Source organism: Temnothorax curvispinosus, unplaced genomic scaffold, assembly GCF_003070985.1.
Source record: "Temnothorax curvispinosus isolate PA1 unplaced genomic scaffold, ASM307098v1 QBEX01006782.1, whole genome shotgun sequence".
Lineage (NCBI taxonomy): Eukaryota > Metazoa > Arthropoda > Insecta > Hymenoptera > Formicidae > Temnothorax > Temnothorax curvispinosus.
This window is the reverse complement of record NW_020216562.1, coordinates 114193-136576: the sequence shown is the minus strand read 5'-3', so window position 1 is coordinate 136576 and position 22384 is coordinate 114193. Positions and strand designations below refer to the sequence as shown.

At 39.0% G+C, this 22384-nt stretch overlaps 1 protein-coding gene across 1 annotated transcript; it reads left to right on the top strand.

Annotated features, from left to right (window-relative positions):
- The first annotated feature begins 4869 nt into the window (after positions 1–4869).
- Positions 4870–21505, top strand: LOC112456404. The gene is made up of 4 exons (XM_025018904.1): positions 4870–5041; positions 17068–17657; positions 17763–18050; positions 21404–21505. Exons 1-4 carry the CDS (start codon positions 4870–4872, stop codon positions 21503–21505), a joined length of 1152 nt encoding a protein of 383 aa, XP_024874672.1.
- The last annotated feature ends 879 nt before the right edge of the window (positions 21506–22384 follow it).

Genomic DNA, 22384 nt, shown 5'->3' with positions numbered 1-22384 from the left:
CGGCATCGACTTGGTGGCCAAAAAGTCGCGCTCTCTGAAGGGGAAGTATCGGGGCCGTCTTAATAGGTCGGCGGCTACCATCAAGGCAGCGCTGGATCTGCTCGTAAAGAACTACGAAGATCCAGCGACCGGCTACGCGAAGGACGCCGAGATGGAAAAGTTGTGGGAGCGGGTAACCGCTCAAGAAAAAGAGATAGCTTTTTTGAACGAAATGAAAGCTCAGCACATTGAGAACCAGCACGAGCTGCAGGAACTCAGGCAAAGAACGGAGTTGTTACAACTGCAATTGGAGAAGAGGGGCGGGATAACGAACGCTAACCCAAACCCGACTCCGAATACGAGAAGCTCGGCCGCGACCTCAGTGATCGTCACCGAGAAGGGGACGAAGAAGAGGAGAACGAAGCTTCCTTCTTCGTCCTCGGGGACCGAATCACCGGCCAGAGAGGGAACCAGTCCGACGAGGCTCGGGGACGAAAACGTGGACATGGACCCGGTAGGCCAACAGGACGAAGAAGAGATTAATAGCATGAGGAACCAAGTGATGGAGGAGATCGCCGCCATCGAAATGCCACCGACGATCAGACCTCCGTTACAAGGGAGAAGAAAGGTTATTGACCCAACCATTCCTCCAAAGGCTGCGTCGACGATCCCGTCGAATGAGAAAGCAGCCCCCCGACCGGGTATGGAGGATAGACTGGCGACGATGCTGGTGCAATGCGTCGAAGAGAAGGTCAACCGCATGGAAGACAGACTCATGACCAAACTGACAGAGTTGAACCCGAACATCAGGAGAAAAGGAGGAAGGAGCGAGGACAAGTCTCTCTCTTCAACTGAGAAAGCGCCCGCCCCCCAGAAGAAGAAAGGGGGAAAGAACAAGGGAGAGGAGATAAAGACCGCCACGCAGAATCAAACGATAGAGCCCGTCCCCGAGCCGGCCAAAGGTAAATTTTGGTCGCAAGTAGTGGGACAAAAGGCGGGCTCTCGTCCGACTCCCACAAAGGTTTCACCGAGGGCGCAGTCCCAAGAAAAAAGAGGAGACACGCCGAACGCCACTGGGAACAAGAATGGAGGGGAAGAGTAGACCCTGATGGCAAAAGGCAAGAAAAACAAGGGGAAGGCTAAGAAAACGGAGGTGAGTAATCAGCCCCGCAAACAAGCCGGCGCGACGACAGGTCCTCAAACGAAGAGGGCCAACGCCGCGCAACCCAAGAGTGGAGGGAAAATACCGACCCCTCAACAAGCAACAGGGTCGAAGAGAAGGAGGGTGCCGCGTACAGCGGCGGTAACGCTAATCTGCCCAGAAGGGCAATACGCAGAGTTTATGGACGAAGTCAGGTGTAAGATCGATTTGGCCAGTCTCGGAATCGAGAAAGCCCCGCGCCTTAAAAGAACGGCTACGGGGGCGATCAGCCTCGAGATTACCGGACAGGGCAACGTCGAGAAGGCGGATGCTCTCGCGAATAAAATGAGGGAAACCATGTCCGGTAAGGAGGGGGTGACGGTCGGTCGTCCAGTAATGACGACCGATCTTCGCCTTAGCGGATTCGAAAAGTTCGTGTCTGAAGCAGAGATTAGGAAGGCTCTGGCGGTGAAGGGACAAGCTAGCCTCTTCAGTATTACGGTGGGGCCAATTAGGAAGATGGCTGGCAACAGGCTATGCACAACAGTGATAAAATGCCCGTTGGCCATGGCCAACTCTCTAGTTAGGGAGGGAAAAGTAACACTGGGGTGGTTGCCAACAAAAATTGTAGTGTTGGAAAAGCGGCCACTCCAGTGTTACAGATGTCTGGAGCTGGGGCACACCCGGGCAACATGCCGCAATGAGGCAGACCGCACCGGAGCGTGCTACTGTTGCGGGGCAGCGGGTCACTCAGCCCGCGATTGCCAGGCTCCGGTGCGCTGCGCGGTATGCGAAAATAAGGGGCTCCCCCACGATCATCACGTCGGGGGACCCGCGTGCCGAGGGTGCTGCAAAGAGAAAAGTAAGAGGACGACAGGGAAACCCGTCGAAAAGGCTCAGAAGACTCAGAAGGCAACGGACACAGTGAAGCCGAAGCCTAAGCCCAAAGCTAAGCCTACCAAGACGAACGATATTGCGGTATCGGGCTGGGAGGTCATCCAAGGGGGCAGAGTAATAGCCGGGGTTTCCTCGAAAGCCCCCAAGGAGCAAAGACCTCCCAGGGTAAAGAAAGGAGGGAAACCGGATGTCCAGATGCCCGCGAGTGGAACGACGGCGATGGAAACGGACCCCTCACCCAGCGAAAAGCTCGACAAGGGAAGCGAGGAGACCTCCCCCATGAAAACGAAGGTGCTGGAGGAAGCGGGAGTGGGGGAAAACTTTCTCCTGCCAAAGGATAACAGCGAGGAAGGAGTGGAGGACTCCGTTGGACGCCTTTAATGGCCCACCGAATCCTCCAAACTAACCTGAACCACGCCCGCGTGGCCCAGGACTTATTTTGTCAGGCTATGACAGAGCGCGGGTGTGGTTTGGGGATCGCGGCGGAGCCCTGGAAAGTCTCGAGAAACCACCCGTGTTAGGCGGAGGACGAGAGGGGCTCCGTCGCGGTCACATGGAAAAACATACCGCTGTCTCTTCCATGCACGCGTAAAGGTGCTGGAGTAGGGTACGTGACGGTGGAATGAGGGCCCATTTTTGTGGTGGCAATTTACGCCCCTCCAAGTTGGGCCCGGGACGAGTATGCGCGGTTCTTGTTGACGCTGAAGGATTGCGTCAGAGCCTGCTTGTCCGGTCGGGTCATGGTCGCGGAGAACTTCAACGCGAAGTCCACGCTGTGGGGTTCCCCGCGAACCGATTGGAGGGGTCGCGCCACCGAATCATAGGCGGTGGGACTCGGCCTAAGTCTATTAAACTTGGGCCGAGAGAGCACGTGCGTGCGGCGGCAAGGATCATCGGTAGTTGACCTCACTTAGGCCACCCCCTCCCTTGTCGCCCGCACGGTGCACAATTGGAGGGTGGTTGTGTATCTGGAGATGACGGTCTGTCCCACCCCGCCGAAAGTGCTCGCCCGCCGCCGAGACGCTAGCAGGCGCAGGCAAAGATGGGCCTTCAAGAAGCTGAACGAAGACTTGTTCGGAGCAGCGGTCTTGGTGCTAACATGGCACAAGGAGGAAGAAGGGGACATTCGGGGGAAGGACATCGATGACGAGGTTGAGGGACTGATCAGGACTATGACACAGATATGTGATATGGCGATGCCTCGGCTTCGTCCCCTCCCCCCTCGCAAATGTACCTACTGGTGGACGGAAAAGTTGACAGAACTGCGTTGCTCCTCCGTCCGTGCCAAGCGAACGTGGCAGAGAGCCCGCGCCGGGAGGCGCGGCGCTCTCAACGTGGAGGAGGCAGGAGAGGCTTGGCGTGCCGCCCGCAAAGACCTCTCCCGTGCCATACGCGCGGCCAAGGAGCTTGCCTGAAAGGAGCTCCTCGACAGCGTGAGAAAGATCCGTGGGGGCGCCCGTACAAATTGGTCCGAGACAAACTTAGATCCTGGACGCCTCCAGTAACGGAAACACTGGACCCCCCGTTCGTTGAGGTCATCGACGAATCGTTCTCCTGTAAGGACGAGGGACAAGTCTTGTTTCCACCGATCGTGGAGCAAAAATGGAGGAAATAATGGGGGGAATGGGGGGAAGAATGGGGGGTCAGTGCGGAAGAGCTGTCGGGGGCTCTCCGCAGGGTTAAGGGGCGAAAGACCCCCTGCCCTGACGGCATTCCGGGCAAGGCGTGGATCTTGGCCGCGGGGGAACTGGCCGGCATGATGCGCAGAATGTACACGGCGTGTCTGCGCACCGGCCGGTTTCCCAAAAAATGGAAGGAGGCCAGCTTGGTGCTCCTGCCGAAGCCGGACAAGTCTCCGGACTTGCCGTCGGCATACCGGCCCGTGTGCCTGCCTGACGAGGCAGGAAAGATTCTCGAGCGGGTAATCGCCGCATGTCTCGTCCAGCACCTGTCCCGAATGGGACACGAGGGTTTATCAGACGATCAATTCGGCTTCCGCGCCGGGCGTTCTACGATCGACGCGATAAAGCGCATCCTCGCCCGGGTAAAGGCCGAAATTGCCGAGGGGAGGGTTGTAATGGGCACCTCATACGATGTGAGGAATGCCTTCAACTCTCTCCCCTGGCCGGTTCTTCCCCTATTTGATCTCGATCGTCCGAGATTATTTTCGGGACAGGGGCTTGATGTTCACGGACCGGAACGGAGTCCTGAGGGTTAGGTTAATGGAGTGTGGCGTCCCGCAGGGGTCCGTGCTAGGACCCCTGCTGTGGATAATAACTTACGACCTGGTCCTCAGGACAGTTCTCCCCGAGGGATGCTAGCTCTCGGGGTATGCTGACGACATACACCTGAGAGTCAGCGGAAAAAAACTGGCAGGAGCTATTCAGGCTGGCCAACGTGGCAGCAGCTGGAGTAGTGCGCTGTATAGAGAGGCTGGGCCTGAAGGTGGCACCCCAGAAGACTCAGATGACACTCTTCTACAACCGTAGAGCCTGAGGTCCACCTCCGAGGTAGCTCAGCCTCCGAGTGAAAGAAGTCATAGTCCCTCCCACTCCTTATCACAAGTATCTTGGGATGGGGCTGGACAGCGGACGTAGCTTTGGGGAGCACGTCGCCCGCGCGACCGAAAAGGCTGGGCAGGTAGCAAATTGCCTGTCCAGAATATTGCCCAATTTGGGCAGGGCTAGCGGGCGCGTGCGTTGCCTCTATACGGCAACGGTCCATTCGGTGCTGCTATATGCAGCACCGATATGGTGGCAGAAAGTGGGTAGATCTGCCACCGAGGGAAGATAGAGGCCGTGCAGCGGATAATCGCTGTACCAGCCTCCAGGTCTTATAGGACCGTTGCCCACATGGGGGCGACGGTTCTGCCAAGAATCCCACCGGCACACCTCCTGGCGAGATATTACGCCGACACGTATGAGGAGATGTGCCAAGCCAGAGAAAGGTTGGGGTTTGTCCCGCCGGACATTAGAAGGGCTATTGAGCTACAAGGGAAGACGACCTTCTCAAACGCTGGAAAGAGTAGGTGGAAGACCCGCGACACAAATGGGGGAGAAAAATCGTCAAGGCTGTTTAACCCGTATTCGAGGAGTGGGTGGAAGGCGTGAAACGGAGACGCCTAGCCTTCCATGCGGTGCAGGTCATAACGGGTCATGGGTGTTTTGGCCACTACCTGCACCGTATAGAGAAAAAGCGCACTGAGCGCTGCCACTATTGTCCGGAGGAGGCGGACACGGCGCAGCACACGCTGGAGTTCTGTCCAGCGTGGGCAGACGAGCGCCGTGTCCTCCAGACAGAGATCGGGGAGGACCTTTCCCTCCCGGCCGTCATAGAGAGGACGGCCGGAACGGGAGCGGAAAAGATACGGAGATGGGAAGCGTTCGTCTCCTTTTGCGGCAAGGTAATGCTGCAAAAAAAGGCGGACAAAAGAATAAGGAGGGAGGAGGCTTTCTCTCCTCCGTTCTCAGACGAGGACGAATAGACCGGGGAGACACTTCACGGTCAAACGTTTTAAACGTTACAAGGGATAAGGACAACAGCGGACTCCTCAAAATACAGAGGGTCCCCTGGCATCTCCAACTAGGCTATGAGGGATGTGTTCAAAGACGGGAGGAGGGAATGGCACGGGGGTGGACGTAAGCCCCCCTCTGCCATTCCTATTCGTGCCGAGCAGATCGGCGGAGGATGCGGGACGGGGATGGGGCTCGGGCTGATTCCCCATGGAGGGCGCGGTAAGGGGAGGATGTGTCCGCTCCCAGCGGCGGGTCGGACTGGTTGCCGGGGTGTCCCGGAAGGCGAGTTCCGTATGGCAAGTTCTGGAAGGGCCCCCGGCGCTTCCCGATGACTCGTCGCGGGTTCTCGTGAGCCGCCCCCCCTCCTACCGCCTGGGGGTGGTGGCGGGTGGTTTGGGTCTGCCACTCGTCACCGCTGATCCTGACGGGGAGCCTACGGGCCGCCCCTAAAGAGGTCAGCAGCTCTTCCAAAGGGGGGTGGTGGGTCAGGGTTAGTCCCCTCTAATCCGCCAAAACTAGATTTGTCTTTAAGACGGGGACTTCGGTCCCCAGAAGGGAGCCCGATGACAACCCTTATAGAAAAATACACTGAGCCCATAGAAAAATCCTTAAAGTTGGATGTGATTTCGGACCGCCAATAGGTTAAACCTATTGTTAACGCCTATTGGCGGTCCGAAATCACACCCAACAAGGGTTTTTCTATGGGTTGAGTGTATTTTTCCATAAGGGAAGGGCCAGCGTAAGGGGGTCACGGATGTGATCATTGCGTTTCCTGGGCCCCTCCCCCTGCGCCGTTAGGTAAAGCGCTTAGGGACTGGTGGGGGTTTTAGCCGGTAGACTGCGGCCGTCGCCGTCTATCGCCGGAGTTTAACCCGGTGTGATACGCGCCCGTAGAATCCGGCACAATCCCGTCCCGGACCCGACCGGGGCGGGTAGTCTTTTGAAGATTTCCCCCACCTAAAATAAAAAAAGAATTTCTCCCACGTTAAAAAAAAATATGGAAATATAGTAAAAGAAAATATAGTAAAAAAACATTTAGTATGTTTTACTTCTCAAAAATTTTTAAATTAAAGAAAACAAACACAAATTTTCAAAATAAAAACTTGCATATTGCTTCCACATCATTTTATTTAGCTTATAAAGTTTCCTAGAAGGAAGTCAATTTATTATATGCTAATAATTTGAGAAATTTCTTATAGAGAAAAATTTAGAAGTTAAAAAAGAAACGGGCACATACTGCAACTGTGCCGCAAGCAACAACGTAGAACTACGTCAACTGTCACTATTTCATGTTAAAGTATAAGTATAGCGAAGGAAACTAGACGTAGGGCTACGTCAACTGTCTTTGGATGAATGATAGTGACAGTTGACGTAGCCCTACGTCTAGTTTTCTTCACTGAATACTTTAACATGAAATAGTGACAGTTGACGTAGTTCTACGTTGTTGCTTTTATTCTTTCATTTACTCTAAGTTTATGAGAATTTTATTACGAAGTTTATAAAAATTATTAATTTTTCGTTTAATTCACGCTGCAATATATTATTAAGTTAAATTTACCAAAAACTGGCACTAACTTAAATAAAATATTAAAACAGAAAATATTTGTCGTATGTTTCCTCTACATGAAAGATACATGACAATCACTCCAAAGTCATGTGACAACCAACCCTGGGTATGGGGTAAGTTGTCACATTTGCGCAGTTTTTACTTAAAATTAAATAACTTTTTTGTGTATAAATATATACAAGTCCAATATTTTTTTTCTTACACCTAAAAGATGTAGCTACATTATAAAATAATATACAATATTATAAAATATTGCTAACATTGTTTTTAAAATCAGTATTTGAAAAATGTGACAACTATATAGCCCTGGTCTCCCCTACTGTTTTGTAAATGGGTTGAACGGATGATTGCACATGATGCAGATTTTTTCAAATACGTTCTATTATCTGATGAATTGACTTTAAAATACCGAAGAATTGAACAGACATTATTGTCATTACTGGATCAGATGTCAATCCTTATTGGTATAGACAAGTAGGCAATCAACACCGTTGGAGTATAATGGTTTGGTGTGGAATCATTAATGGTTATCTAATTGGTCTACATTTTTTTTTATGAAAATGTGAACAAACATAACTTTCTGGAATTACTAAGGGATTACTTACCTGTTTTACTCGAAGAAATCGATATAAAGACAAGGAAGAATGTGAATTCAACTGGATGGTGCGCCACTACATTATACACGAATCGTAAGAAATTTTCTGGATCAAGAGTTCAACGGCAGGTGGATCGGACGAGGTGGTCCAATTGCATGACCTGTATGGTCACCAGATTTGATTTCTCTTGATTTTTACTTATGGGGATACGTGAAAAATATCGTGTTTGAGCAGAAATCGACGACAAGGAAAGATATGATCGATTGAACGGATTCGAATGGCTTGTAGAGCGATACCAAAGGCTGTCTTACTTAAAACATTTACACATTTTGCAAAGAGAATCAGGTTATGCATTCGAGCCAACGGGGATAACTTTAAACAGTTTCTGCGGTAGCTGTTGAGAGAACGCTAATCAAGCACCTCGTGAGAGGCAAGGAGATTCACGCTAATCAAGCACTCCAAACAAAACAGAAAACTACTACGTCCACACCATTGTTCCTAGGTAGCGCTAAAAATAGGATACCTAGACAGTGGTATGAGTTTACAATAACCATTAAAGCCTGTTGCACAAACCATACATGTAGAACCAATGACTTTGTAAACTTTGAAGCTTCATACTCCGGAACGGCTTATGCAAAAGACAATTTTTGGGGATGTTTTGAAAACGTCTCTCTCTGACGGGGATCTTTTATTTCAACTTTTATCTCAAAGAAAAAATTAAGTTTTATTTAAGAAATTAGTCGCCTGTAAAATTTCTACGACATGATATTCACATCGGAAATGTATCCCCCAACATATCATTTGTATAAAAAATATTTTTTATGTTTGTAAACATAATGTGGCTCAGAAATTTTGAATCAACAATATATTTTTTCGAAATCTACAAGAAAGATCCTATTTTTTATTTGAAGTCTTATGGTAAAAATATATGCACGGTAGTAGACTTAACCCTTATATGCACAGCTTTGCATATACAGGGTGTCGCAGGAGAAAAGGTCACTACTCTAGGAAATGATAATATCGGTCATTTTAAGCAAAAATGTTCATATGAACGCATCTTCACAAATATCAAATATGCAGATATGTTGTATGTTTATAGCTTCTGTGATGATAATACCACTGCTGCATTTGTGCGACATTTGTGAAGCTGTAGCATTTTTAACAACACTTCTACAATGTCACTATCAACAGTCACAACAATCTACCGTTGTAAGAAACATGTATCTTTCTTATCAATAATTTTGCAACTGTTTAGATGGTTTTTCAAGAATAATAAGCACTTCTTCATTTTATTTTTATTTTATAGGAGATATGGCAAGCTACGCCACCCACAAAACGCATTCGCGCATGTGCCTCGGCGGAGTTCCTATACTACTGACTATAGTTTGCAACAACGCCGCTAGATAGTGCATGGTGAGAAGAGCTTTCTCACATTTAGAAAACATCCAGCCGCGTATATAAGCAGACCTCTCTGCGAGATAAAAACAGATTTGGTTTCGTAACCGAAGGGATCTCTTCCGTAAGTATAAGAGTACCTCCGCCTGACGCTTAGCCGTTCTACGGATTCGACACTTACCCGCCTCGGATCCGACGCTTGCCGTCGCAGAAGTTTGGCGTTGGCCACCCAACTCCAGACGCTAGTTGCCCCGTACCTGACGTCTCACCGTCGCCAAAGTCTGGCGCTAGCCGTCCAACTCCTGGAGTCCTGACGCTAGTCGTCCCGTGCCTGACGCCTTGCCGTCACCGAGGCTAGATTGATCGGCCACTCCCGGGGCTGATCTCGTCATTGACATCACCGAATGGAAGGAGAACTTCCCATTCAACATTCCACCGCTGGTGTCTCCATTCCATCACCAGACTGATATGGAAGACTACGCACTCCCACGAGCCCCAGAAGCTACACCGAACGGGTACGACGCAGACCAGCCCGAGGGTTAGTCCAAAGAAGTCAGGTAGATGCAGCCACGCAGACTGAACGTCGAGGAGGCCGGTCCTGGTTTAGGCCATATTAAACACAAACACAGATACATATGTATATATAACGTAAATATATTATTGTTATTATGCAAACTGGTATTCTTCCTTTTCTACCCCTTGCGATTCACAATCTTTGGGTCAACTCCTACTTCATACGTACTTAATTATAATAAGATAATCACAACAAGCGCCAAAGATATTTTGTTTCTCCGCTTTCATACTTAAAAGCAATATAAAAGATAATATCTCATAAACGACTACCGAAAATTACATTCTATTGCACATTTGCCATAGAGAACATCTTACAATACTGTAATAAAATAGATATATTATTCTATTAAAACAATAAAACTATGTTATTAAAAGCATTAAAAGAAATAATTTAAAACTTTTGTTTAAATTATTATATAAATCTTCTTATATAAACACAAAATAACTTTTATGATAGCAAATCAACTTTTTATGGAATTATGGACACAAACTTAGTACTAATAATTTATATACATATATAAAATGTGTATCACTATTAAATAAAAATAAATTTGAATAAAAAATACGTTTTTTTTTTCGAATAACCAATCTACAAATAGGTACAATAGGCATATCTCGAATATCCACCTGAATTAAAGCATTTATAATAAATCTTATGGTGCATCTTTTTCACGTGGAGTTGAAAATTCGTTGAATAAATTTGTCATTCAGTTCATCTCTATCCCCAGCAGGTCAGCAACTTCACAAATCATCGTTACTCAATCTATAGAGTATGGTATCCAGCTTTGGCAATTAAGTCACAGTGTCCTTTTCTCATGGGACGTAGTGGAGGCGGATGGTAAGGGACGAAGGATTTAGTGCTGTTTAACCCCCGGAAACTTCTTCGATAAATAAGCCGTACAAGCGTCGGCATCCGCTCGCAGGGGGCCGAGCGATGGAACAGTTTGTTGTCCCAACAGAGATCTGATTGCCCGTTAGTGGACTCGAGTTAGCGCCAGTTCTGACTTTCACGGATTTTCACGAGTAAAAGAGATCCTGAATGTGAGACAGAGAGGAGATTACAGGAAGAGAGAGAGAGAGAGTAAAATCCCGCTCGTTTCTGGAAGAACGGAATTTCGTTTCGAGGAGGAGGGGCGAGTGCAAACTCCTGATTAGCAGCCTTTCTTGGTCCTTGAGAGAACGGACAATCGTCGTCTAATTTACCAGCCGATTCTCAATCTCTCTTCCTTAGCCACTTACTTTTCTGCTATCGCGCCCTTTCTTTTCACCCCTCCTGTTTCGCTCCGCCCTGAACGTCAATATATTGCATTTCTTTTCATATGGGACATTAATTTGATACTCATATATTAATTTTTACGTATGTATTATTGCAATCTATTACAATGTTGCAATATAAACGGACATTATTTCACACACCTCTTATATAATTATGACGTAAAAATCACTATTTTACTTCTTTATTTAATATCGAATGACCTTGTACTTTGATCTTGTATAAAAAATAATAAATTGTTAAAATCATGAATCCGCTATTCTACCAAGGATAAAAAAACATATCTAAAAAAATGTAGGTAACATTAAATTCCTATATAATGTACATACACTTCTTATCACTTCTGAACTGATTGTAGCATATGCTGCAATGATTCGTTGCTTCATACTTTCTGATATGATCAGCTTTTCTTGGTATACATAATGTTTTCAGTATTTCCCCCAAAAAATCATTCGATGTTATGTCAGATGAACAAGCTGGCCACGAAATTAAATTACAGTGTCCTACCCAAATAATCTTAAAATCTCCATGCAACCACAACAAAAATTATTATTGGCATGTTACCTTTCTATAAGTTGGAATGAGATCGTACTTCATTTGAGTGAAAAAGTATTCTTTTCGAGTGTAGTTAGATCAATGTCTATAGGAGTGAATTATGTTACTCTACAATTTTGAATGGAAAATTTTACTCTGTTGAAGTCATTTATCAGTCGATCTTTAGTGAATCATGATTCACTGTAGCTTTAGAGTAAAATTGTATCACTCCGGCAGAGTATTACTCCGTTCCAAAATTTGAGTAAAAAATTATTCACTCCCACCTAATACTTTATATAAGTGCCCGTATTTACTAAAATTAGAGTGACAACTCTCTCTTTTGGAGTGACTATCATAAACACTCTAATTAGTAGCGAAACTACTCTATAAGATTTAGAAGGTATAGATTGTTTAATTCTGCTATATCTTTATAAAAGTAATGATTCATAACTTTGAGTTGAATAAAATGTTATTTATATATTTAATGTAAATATTTTTGTTTAAATTGTTTTTGTGCAATTTTATTATATATTTTCATATAATTTTTATTATATATTTTCATAATTGTCATTACTTCAGTCAGAATTGTTAATTTCTGATAAAACAATATTGTTATTTTTGTTATAGTCGTAATCTAATCATAAAATTATTTTTTTTCTTTTATTGACATCTTTTTGTACTTTAGAACATAAATACATACATTATCTTTTAGAATATATACATATATATATATATATATATAATATTTATTTATTTATTCATATTACAATATGTTTAAGCGGGATCTTTTCAGAAGCCACTTCAATGTAGTAGATTACTACGAGAAAGATACGGAGACAAAATTCACCATTTTCAGTTAACATCGATCAGCATTAATACATATATTATCATAAAAATACATTAAGTAATATTCTACAATTAATTCAAGTCAATTTTAAGATACATAAACATAGTCAAAATTAATGACATAAGTTAATATAAAAGTTTAATATAAATATAATAGAAAATAAATAAAATATTTAGATAGTAAATGAATTAACTAAGAAAATAGCAATATCAATTAAAGGCATAAATTCAAATAAATTTGAAACACAATTAATTTAATAATTATTTCATGTATTGTGAATACTAGAATCACATAGAATTAAATGACTTGATAATTTAAGATAGGAAAGAGTTACGATTTTATAATTTTAGTTCTTCGGCGTCATCGTACTTCAGAATAAAACTCGTTCAAAATAACAAATGTTTCACATGATGTGGCGCAACGATTACTAATGATTCAGACGTAATGTACCTTAAACCAAGGGGTGCGTTGTTAGGAAACAAATCGTTATAATAAAGGGAAAAGTTGAATGCCTCCCAGGAACTGTAAGGAACCTGCGTCTCGGTGTGATGGCTCCTTAGAGTGACAAGGTGAGAGCGTAAATGGATATACGTAATGTGCGTAAAACGCCCAATGTATTTATTCACCTACGCGTGCTTGTAATTAGCCGTCCGACCATCCTTGCCACGGACGGGTATGACGGGTACTGTATGACACTCCCGATTCACTCACCAATTTAATAGGAAATCCTCAGAATGATATAACGTAATCGAAAGTCAATCAGGTCTCATAGAAATATTGAGAAGAACCGAATTTTCAAAGCAGGGAACAGAGATCGCACTCCTTCTTACTTGTATGAATTCTTCTTCAAGAGTCAGAAAATCAATACCAAATCCCAGTCTTTTATTAATTATTGATTTATTTTATTTTGTAAACGTCGTTGCTAACGTGTCAATCACGTACGTTACTATGTATTAATCATGCATGCCTTCAATCATGTCATACAACATACGAGACGCGTTTCACGCGTTTTACTTCACGCCTCTGACTCCTCTCGCATCTCAAACTTTAAACACAATAATAATAGCACTATAATTTACACTAATTTAATAAAGCTCTTAATTTTATCTTATAATATAAAATAGATATAGAAAAAAATAATAAAAATATTTTTGTAATAGTGAAGAAATTATAAAACGAGATTTCTGAATTAAGAATCTTTTTTGTACTTAAAAAGCCTTATTAATTTTTGGTAAACATCCTGTTTAGGGGACCCACCTCCGATGGCTTTGACCTTGACATATGTTGTCAAGGTCACCCTCCTGAGTGACCTTCAAAAGGTTTTAGTCGGGGGTCGCTTTTTATTAAAAAGTTATTAACAAATAAAGTTTGAAAAATGTAGCAGTTATTTTGAGTATTGAAAGGCATAAATGACTAATATATATGTCGAAATAGTTCACGCATACACTTTTCACGCAAACCGAGGTTCACCCACACCCCCCACTGCTTTCGGGGGAGGTGCGGTAGCTCCGAAATAGTTCACACATACACTTTTCACGCGAACCGAGGTTCAACCACACCCCCTCGCTTTCGGGGGAGGTGCGGCAGCCCCGAAATAGTTCACGCATATACTTTCACGCGAACCGAGGTTCACCCACACCCCCCCCCTGCTTTCGGGGGAGATGCGGTAGCTCCGAAATAGTTTACGCATGGGTAAGTTGACGCGCTTTAAACAATTAAATACTGTTAAAGCGTGTCATCTAACCTATGTAGATTAGTGACACGCTTTAAACAGTTAAATACTTGTAAAGCGCGTCATCTAACCTACGTATTTTCCAAACTTTTTTTGTTAATAACTTTTTAACGAATAACGAGCAACGGCTAAAACCTTCTGAAGGTCACTCGGGGTCATGACCTTGACAACATATATCAAAGTCATTGAAATCGGTGAGGTCGCCAAACTTTTTTTTGTTAATAACTTTTTAATAAAAAGCGACCGCCGATTAAGTTATAAGGAAAAGTTACTCAGTATTATGTCCTTGACAACATATGTCAAGGTCAAAGTAATCCGAGCTGTATAAGTTATTGTAAACTAATATGGCGAAAAAAATGCATATTTTTTACAAAAAAGATTGCGTTTGAAATTATAAAATTATTATAATAAATAAGACAGTATAATTTTTATAATTATATGTAGTTATACACGATAAAATCTCTATCACTTACTGACATCATTCTACAATATTAAAGTTTAACTAGGAATTAATATATAATTTAAAAAACAAATTAATATATTATTTTAAAAATAAATTAAAAGGTTCAACCTATTAGTATACATATATATTTATATATTTGTTGTTATGTACCTTTAAATAATTTTCTATATAGGGCTAATTTATTTGTAATATACAAATTTTATATTTTTTTATAATACATATATTAAAAAATAGAGAAAATGACGTATTCAAGTAATTTAAATATGTTAGTTATAATATCAATAAAACTTATTTTAATTCTTACAATGTTTTTAGTCAGGTAATTTTTGATACCATAAAAAATTCTGTTATAAAAATTTATTAAAATTAAAAAACTTATTAGACAATAATTTTAATCATGATGCTTCACTTATATATACAACATAAGATTTCATCTTTTTTAATAATTTTATAATTAATTAATAAGTTTTCTATATATAGTAGGATTTTATTCGTAACAGTGGTCTTTACAATGCATAAGTATCTAAAATTATATGTAAATTATAATTATATTATTTGTTCTTACAAAATCACGGGTTATTTTTTCTTTTACATTAATGGTTTTATAAGAAATTTGTTTAAAGAGCCGAAAAAAGAATATTGAAACACTATTAATTATTTATTATAGGTACTTTCTAAACTTACAATGTCTAATACCACATCTTTAGTAATTAAACTATACAATTAATCAGCAGATCCTATTCCTTTCCAAAGAATTTTGTTGATTATCATTTGTCTTCGAATGTTTTCTATTTTACTTAATGCCAGTGGGACTTTACTCCCCACAGTGCATTACTTAAGTACTTTGATGACCTTCCAGAAGAATAAATGCTTGAAGAATTGTTGTGGATATATCTCAGTAAATCGCTAAATCCGAAATAAATATAAGTTTCAATTGTATTAAATATTTATATTGTTTAAATAAGTAAAAAAAAAAAACATTTTAAAATGATATTTTTTGTGTTTATTTTGACATCACAAAAGTATAATTTTGTATTTAGTATTATCTCTTAATTATATTTAACTATTAAATACAATAATTTGATATAATAATTATTTATTTAATTATTATATTTTATTATACATAATACCTATAATATTTATTATATATATGTATTATAAATTATATATAAATGATATGCGTACGTATTACATATCTTATTTATATTATATTTTATACAAAGTAATTTTTAATTATATTTATAAAAACATATTTAAAATACATAAGATAATAAAAAAATATCATGTATACACAGTAAAAAATAAAATGTAATTTTAACAATTTTTACATGTTCCAGAAAGTTTACTCTAAATTTTAAGTTAAAATGACTCATTCACCGTGTGTTACTTGTTGACAAATTAGAAATGTTATAGACAATATACTTTACATTTATATTCTTTTGATTTTATTTTTCAAGTTATATTAACACATGATATAAATTATTTTATAGATTTTACTTAAATTATGTGTAATAGAAACATTAAATTTTAGTAAATTTAAATATTTTGTGTGTCAAAGTTTACGATTATTTGAAAATTTACGTTTAACTTTTATTTATGTGTTAAAATTACTTTAAGATGTGTTGATTTTTTAAAGTAATTGTATTAAAAAAACTCAAAATAATATTTAATTTCTAAATGACATATATAAAGTGTTAAATTATCACGTTGACATAAATGTAACACATGAAAATGTTAAGAAAAAAATAGCATAGCTGTTGTATGTTAATTTTACATTAAAATAATAATCAAATTTTGGTGATAAGAAAATTTTAACATATGGACCGCTATGTACACACAATTATTTTTACTGTGTAATCACAAATCATTCAAGATTTATTTATAGACTTTTGTTTTTGTTTTCTATTTTTTTGTACTGAAAAATTCATACCTATTTATTTAATCTTAAGAACATAAATTACGTATATCTTAAATCACCAGCTACCTATTTACAGCACATATAAATAATTGAGTTTTTATCATTAATATGCAAGTTTTAGAATATAATAATTACTTAAAAATGTTGTATACAATTAAAAGTGCTCGACAGCACAAGCACAAACGTACGTATATATGACATACTCACGCATCATACGTATATGTAAGATAATGCGACTACAGTCTCCAGAACTATTACTGCTTCCGATTCGCTGTCGCGACAAGCGTGCGTCTGCTCATGATCTCGACGCGCTCAAACAGCTGAAAATAATCGGCAGTAAATTGCAAGAAAATAGCAAATAATTCTACTATATAGCTTCTACCGATACTCAAAGAACGTTATTTGTAGTTAACCTAAATTATAAGTTATAGATCATCATATATCAGCTACTATTCATAGCACGTATGGTTAATTGAATTCTTATTATTAAACAAAACAACTTCCGTCGCCAGCAAATAATTCAAAATAAGTCGTTTTATTTTCGACCCAACTGGCCAATTAAAAAAAAAAAAAATCTGTTTAGAAAAATCTGTTCCGAAACCTGAATCGTATGTTAAGGATGGTTGGTCCTTTGTAGAATTGATTAGAGGAGTGACAGTGGGAGACGGTGACGTTTTAATTTCGTTAGATGTCACTTCTCTTTTCACTAACATACCTAAAGATCTTGTTTTGAAAGCGATTGAAGAGAGATGGAATTACATTACTACAAAAACTGATCTCAGCCTTCCACAATTCTTGAGTGCTGTAGACTTGATCCTTAGTTCGACTAGTTTTATGTTCAACGGCCAATTTTATGAACAGATCTTCGGAAGCCCGATGGGGTCTCCCCTCTCCCCTATCCTGGCTGACATGGTCATGGAGGATTTAGAGAAACATTGTATACAGCGGCTTAGTTTCAGGATATCCTTTTTCAAACGATATGTGGATGATATTTTCGCGGTTGTTCCCGAGTCGGGTATTGGTGAATTATTAGACAGTTTCAACAATTACCACGATAGATTAAAATTCACTTACGAAATGGAAAGCAATGGTAAATTGAGTTTCCTTGATACCACGGTCATCCGCGAGGGAGGCTCATTGCTTACGAATTGGTTCCGTAAACCAACTTTCTCGGGCCGGTACATAAATTATTTTTCAAACCATCCTATGAAATACAAAATTAACATCGTAAGGAATTTGGTTGATCGGGCGATTCTTTTGTCCGACGCGCGGTTTCACAATTCTAATATTAGTGAAATAAAAAAGATTCTTATTAATAATTGTTACCCGAAGAAAATTGTTGATAAATATGTCAATGTCCGACTTGGCGAATTGCGAAATCGTAACAACAATGATCCTGTCAGTAGCGAAGTGGCCCAAGATCCTCGAAGGTGCATTACTGTACCTTACATAAAGGGCCTTAGCGAGAATGTTAGCCGTACAATGCGAGACATGAACTTTAGAGTTCTTCACACCATCCCGAAGAGATTGGATTGTGTCATTAGGAAGGGTAAGGACGCGTTGCCGAGTCTCAGTCAGACTGAGTTAGTTTATAAGATTGATTGTGCAAATTGTGATGCGGTATATATTGGCCAGACAAAAAGGCATTTAGAAACACGCATCAAAGAACATCGATGTGATATTAGGAAAAATGTAGATAATCATTCTGTTGTGAGCAAACATCGCCTTACACACAATCATGATTTCAAGTGGCAACATCCGAAAATTTTATACAAAGAAAAACATTTTAAAAAAAGAGAAATATCGGAAATGTTTTTCATTAAAAAACATGATTGCACAGTCAATTTACAAAACGATACTGAGAGCCTGCCATCTATTTATAACCGGGTCATAGGTATCACTTAGTCGGCCCTGTATATTCGGTTCTGCTCGTTTTTCCATCAGAGCGCCGTTTGCTATCCGCGGATTACGTTTGACAACTTCATTTCGACTTTGACTGTTTTACTGTTCGGACGTTGTGCCTATGGCTGGTGACGTTTTGATTTCACCGTTTGTTTTGGAACGCATAAGAATTGTAAGCTTTTAACTAATTTTTACAGTGTTAATTAATTTTATTGTTTTTGACCAGCGTGATATTGTAACGATTTTGTATAGTTTTTCTATTGTTAAATGTATTATTTTCTCTTTTGTTTAGTTTTGCGTTTGTCTTGACGTTGTCAGGACACCACGTCAACGATGCAATTTGTTATGCGGATCGGTGTAACTTAAATTAATAGCACTTGATAAGGACCGGAATTCGGTCGAAACGTCGTGCAATATTGTTTTAATTGGCCAGTTGGGTCGAAAATAAAACGACTTATCTTATTATTAATATACAACTTTTAGAGTATAATAGTTACTTATATATAAATATACTGTAATTAAAGAGCACTCCGCATTGCTCGATCCACATGCGTGTATATACGCACTCACGCATCGTACATCGTACGTAGGATAATGTACGCATCATGGCTGTCGCGATGAGCGTTGCGCACAATATAAAACAATAACATTCTAACAACAGAAAATTAATATACTACCAACGTTATTACCAAGTCCAAATTACAGGGAATTTTGAACTGTTGCATTGATCTCAAATAAATGTCAGAGTAACATTTGAAAAATATTTTTTGTAACGTTTTAAAAATATTTTAACAACATTCAGAAAAATTATTTTACGAAATAATATTTTTCAAATATGTGTGTAATATTATTAAAAAACGTTTAAAAAATACACATAAAGTTTATATTTCTAAACGTTAATTTAATGTTCCTTGCTTACTGGGTATATTATAGTGTTTTGAAAAAGTCTCGACAAGGGCTACAAGAATATGCTATAAAAAATAGGGAATCCTATTTAAAAAATTCAAGGTGACCTTGTTCTGACCTTGGCGACGAGACCCAAGATCACACTAATAAGATCAGTAAATAGATCTTTTTAAACCCTACAACTTTTGTATATAACATTTTTTCAGAAAACTCCATCCTTTTGAAATATACTGCCGTCTCGGTACTTTTTATACGCACTATATTATGCTTTTAGTATAATATATATTACGCATGAAAGATTTCCTGCATTATATATGACACTCATTAACCTCAAAATTTTACATTTAGCAATAAAACTACTATGGCAAATATAATTACTAGGGCAAAACTGTACATTTCTTGATCAGTATAGGTTTGCTTATATTAATCAATTGAATTGTTCATTTATTGTCCTGTTATTATTCAATAAATAAGTCCAGATTTCTCGCATCTTTTGTGCGCAGTAACTGAAGGAAAAGCGTTACATCTTGATTGGAATCCCAAAAAGTTTTACTTCTCAATTATTAGACAGAAGTTAATATATCTGTCCAGTAGGTAACTGCTAAAAAAATGTATGACATTTCTACCAGGGTATACAATATTGAGTGTGCATTGAGTATGTATTGAGTCCTGCTACGTTAAGTGTTATATATTACTTATATATTATATAATATTATATTATATTTATTAATTATAAATTTTAAATATTTTTTGTTTAATATAAACGGCCATTTCTTTATTAATAGCATGTTTTTGAGTTTGTATAGTGTAAATAATGTTGCAATATCTATATCTTTAATATAATTTTGCTTCTCGCAATTATATTTTCTTGAATCGCAATATAAAATCGACACAAAAGGAAAACAATTAAAAAATGTACTGATGTATGTAACACTCTGATTAACCCCAAAAATCTTTGACTGTGTATTATATTCTTCACAAGTATTGAACAAACACTATATATATTATTAGCCTTTCAGACTTATAACCTCTTTTTACCTAGCATTGTCAATCTCGAAATTGCAAAGTATTTTCTTCAAAGTGTCAAAAATTAGAAATTTCCTAGTTATCACAGAGCTATATATGTAAGTCTATATAGATTTAATAAAATTATATAATGCTAAAAAAAATTAATCTAATTTTTTTCCTCCGATATATTGCCCGTATTTTATATATGAAATTCTATGACAGTATTACAGAATGGCAGACAAAGACAAACATGAGACGCATAGAAAACGCGCGTGTCCGCCGATAACCGAAGTCTTCAGATTGAACCTGAAATATGTCTGCGGTAGTAAATCCTATCGGAAATGCTGTACCGTTTTACCCCTTGGCAGTCTTGAATCGTATAACTATATAGGGGTTGACGTGATCTCTCGAAGAGGGGTCGAAATGTCGGAGCGTCGAGTGTATGCGAGGTCTTAAAGTTGCACGATAGTCTTGAGACGGGTTTAATATAGTGGCAGTCACATCGCTTACAAAATCCATAACTGGTATCGTCTACGATTTAAAAAGAGAGACAAAAATCTAAGACTAATTTTTTATCATTTATTTTTATCGTCAAATTTTGTGCTAAATACTTACTTTTTACAATATATATTTACCATATATATGTGTTGCCATTTTTAATAAATAATCTGTGACATAAATTGCAATAAAAATACAATTGCAAAGAGAGAGAGAGAGAGAGAGAGAGAGAGAGAGAGAGAGAGAGAGACCGTGAATAGCCATTATAAATATAAAGTATAATTTATGTACTATTTCTCGATAATAATTATAACTAATAGATAAAAGCACTAACGTAAAGTTAACAGTTTCATAATTGTGTAAGAAAACAATTATACTTATTATATAATATATAAATGACAAACTATTTGCAAATCTCATTTGTCTGTAATAATTTTTTACAAAAAGTGTTGTTACAAAATATCATGTTTGGTATATAAATATATGTATGAAAACTACTATATGTTTCGATAAAAAATAATATTTGAAAATATATACTATTAGATACTATCAAATACTATTTTATATGCAAATACTATTTTTACTGTATAATAGATATTACGAAATTGTTAAGAACAATAACTCTGAATTACTAATTTTATCTTTTGTTTTCGTCGTAGGTACTGAATGGAGTTTATACATTCTTGGCAACATCTCTCGATCATCACGTATGCGGCAGGTGTAGTATAAAACAAAAGAGCAATACATCTCAACGAGTTTGATAGTGTATTGTCGCCTGTCGGTTGGCATGTATTGTCCTCACCATGGCAGTCCACTTGATCACGATCCAGCGGCACTCCAGTTTCGCTCGTGTACTAGATAAGATGTCGATTAAAATTCATGCAGTCCGTCATCACCGTCGCCGCTATCTTCAACATCTTCAGTTATCGTCGTCGCGTATTATGTTTCTTATATTGTTTCAAACTGAATTTCGAAGTTATCGCAATCCGATATGCTGATACAATTTAGCAGCGAAAAATTGCACACGTCTGTCACCCGAATTGTGAACACATTTAAAACATAAACGTTTAGGTTATATTTTATGTTAAAATGTATCCAAATAAAATATAAAATAATGTGCAAATTAATTGTTATATAACATAATCTTCATTTTTTTTTTATATCGAAAGAATATCGAAAGAAACTGACTTATTATAAAAATTTGTATGGTTTTTTGTTTTAAGAAACCCATATAACTTTATGTGATTTAGAAAAGTTTTAAAAACATTTTTTTACACTATCAGCTTTTACAAAAAAAAGGATTAAAAATCTTGTTACACTTTTTCCGTATCTTTTCTCCTTTATTTTAAATGATTTATTTAAAGACGCCCGATGTAAGTATATGTGTAGTGGCATAGATATAGGTACATATAGGTATGATAAAAGAAATAATAGAAATTATAAAAACAATTCTCATTTCTTATTAGACTTATAATGTACAATAAATTTACAAAAACATATTTCAGTAGTAATTATTGCATCTAAAAAATTTTTAGTAATGCTCGGGAAATATTTTTAAAAAAATTTTGTAAAACTATTTTGTTTAATGTAACATTTTTTAATAAAGATATACATATAATTATTTTATTATAAAAAAATCT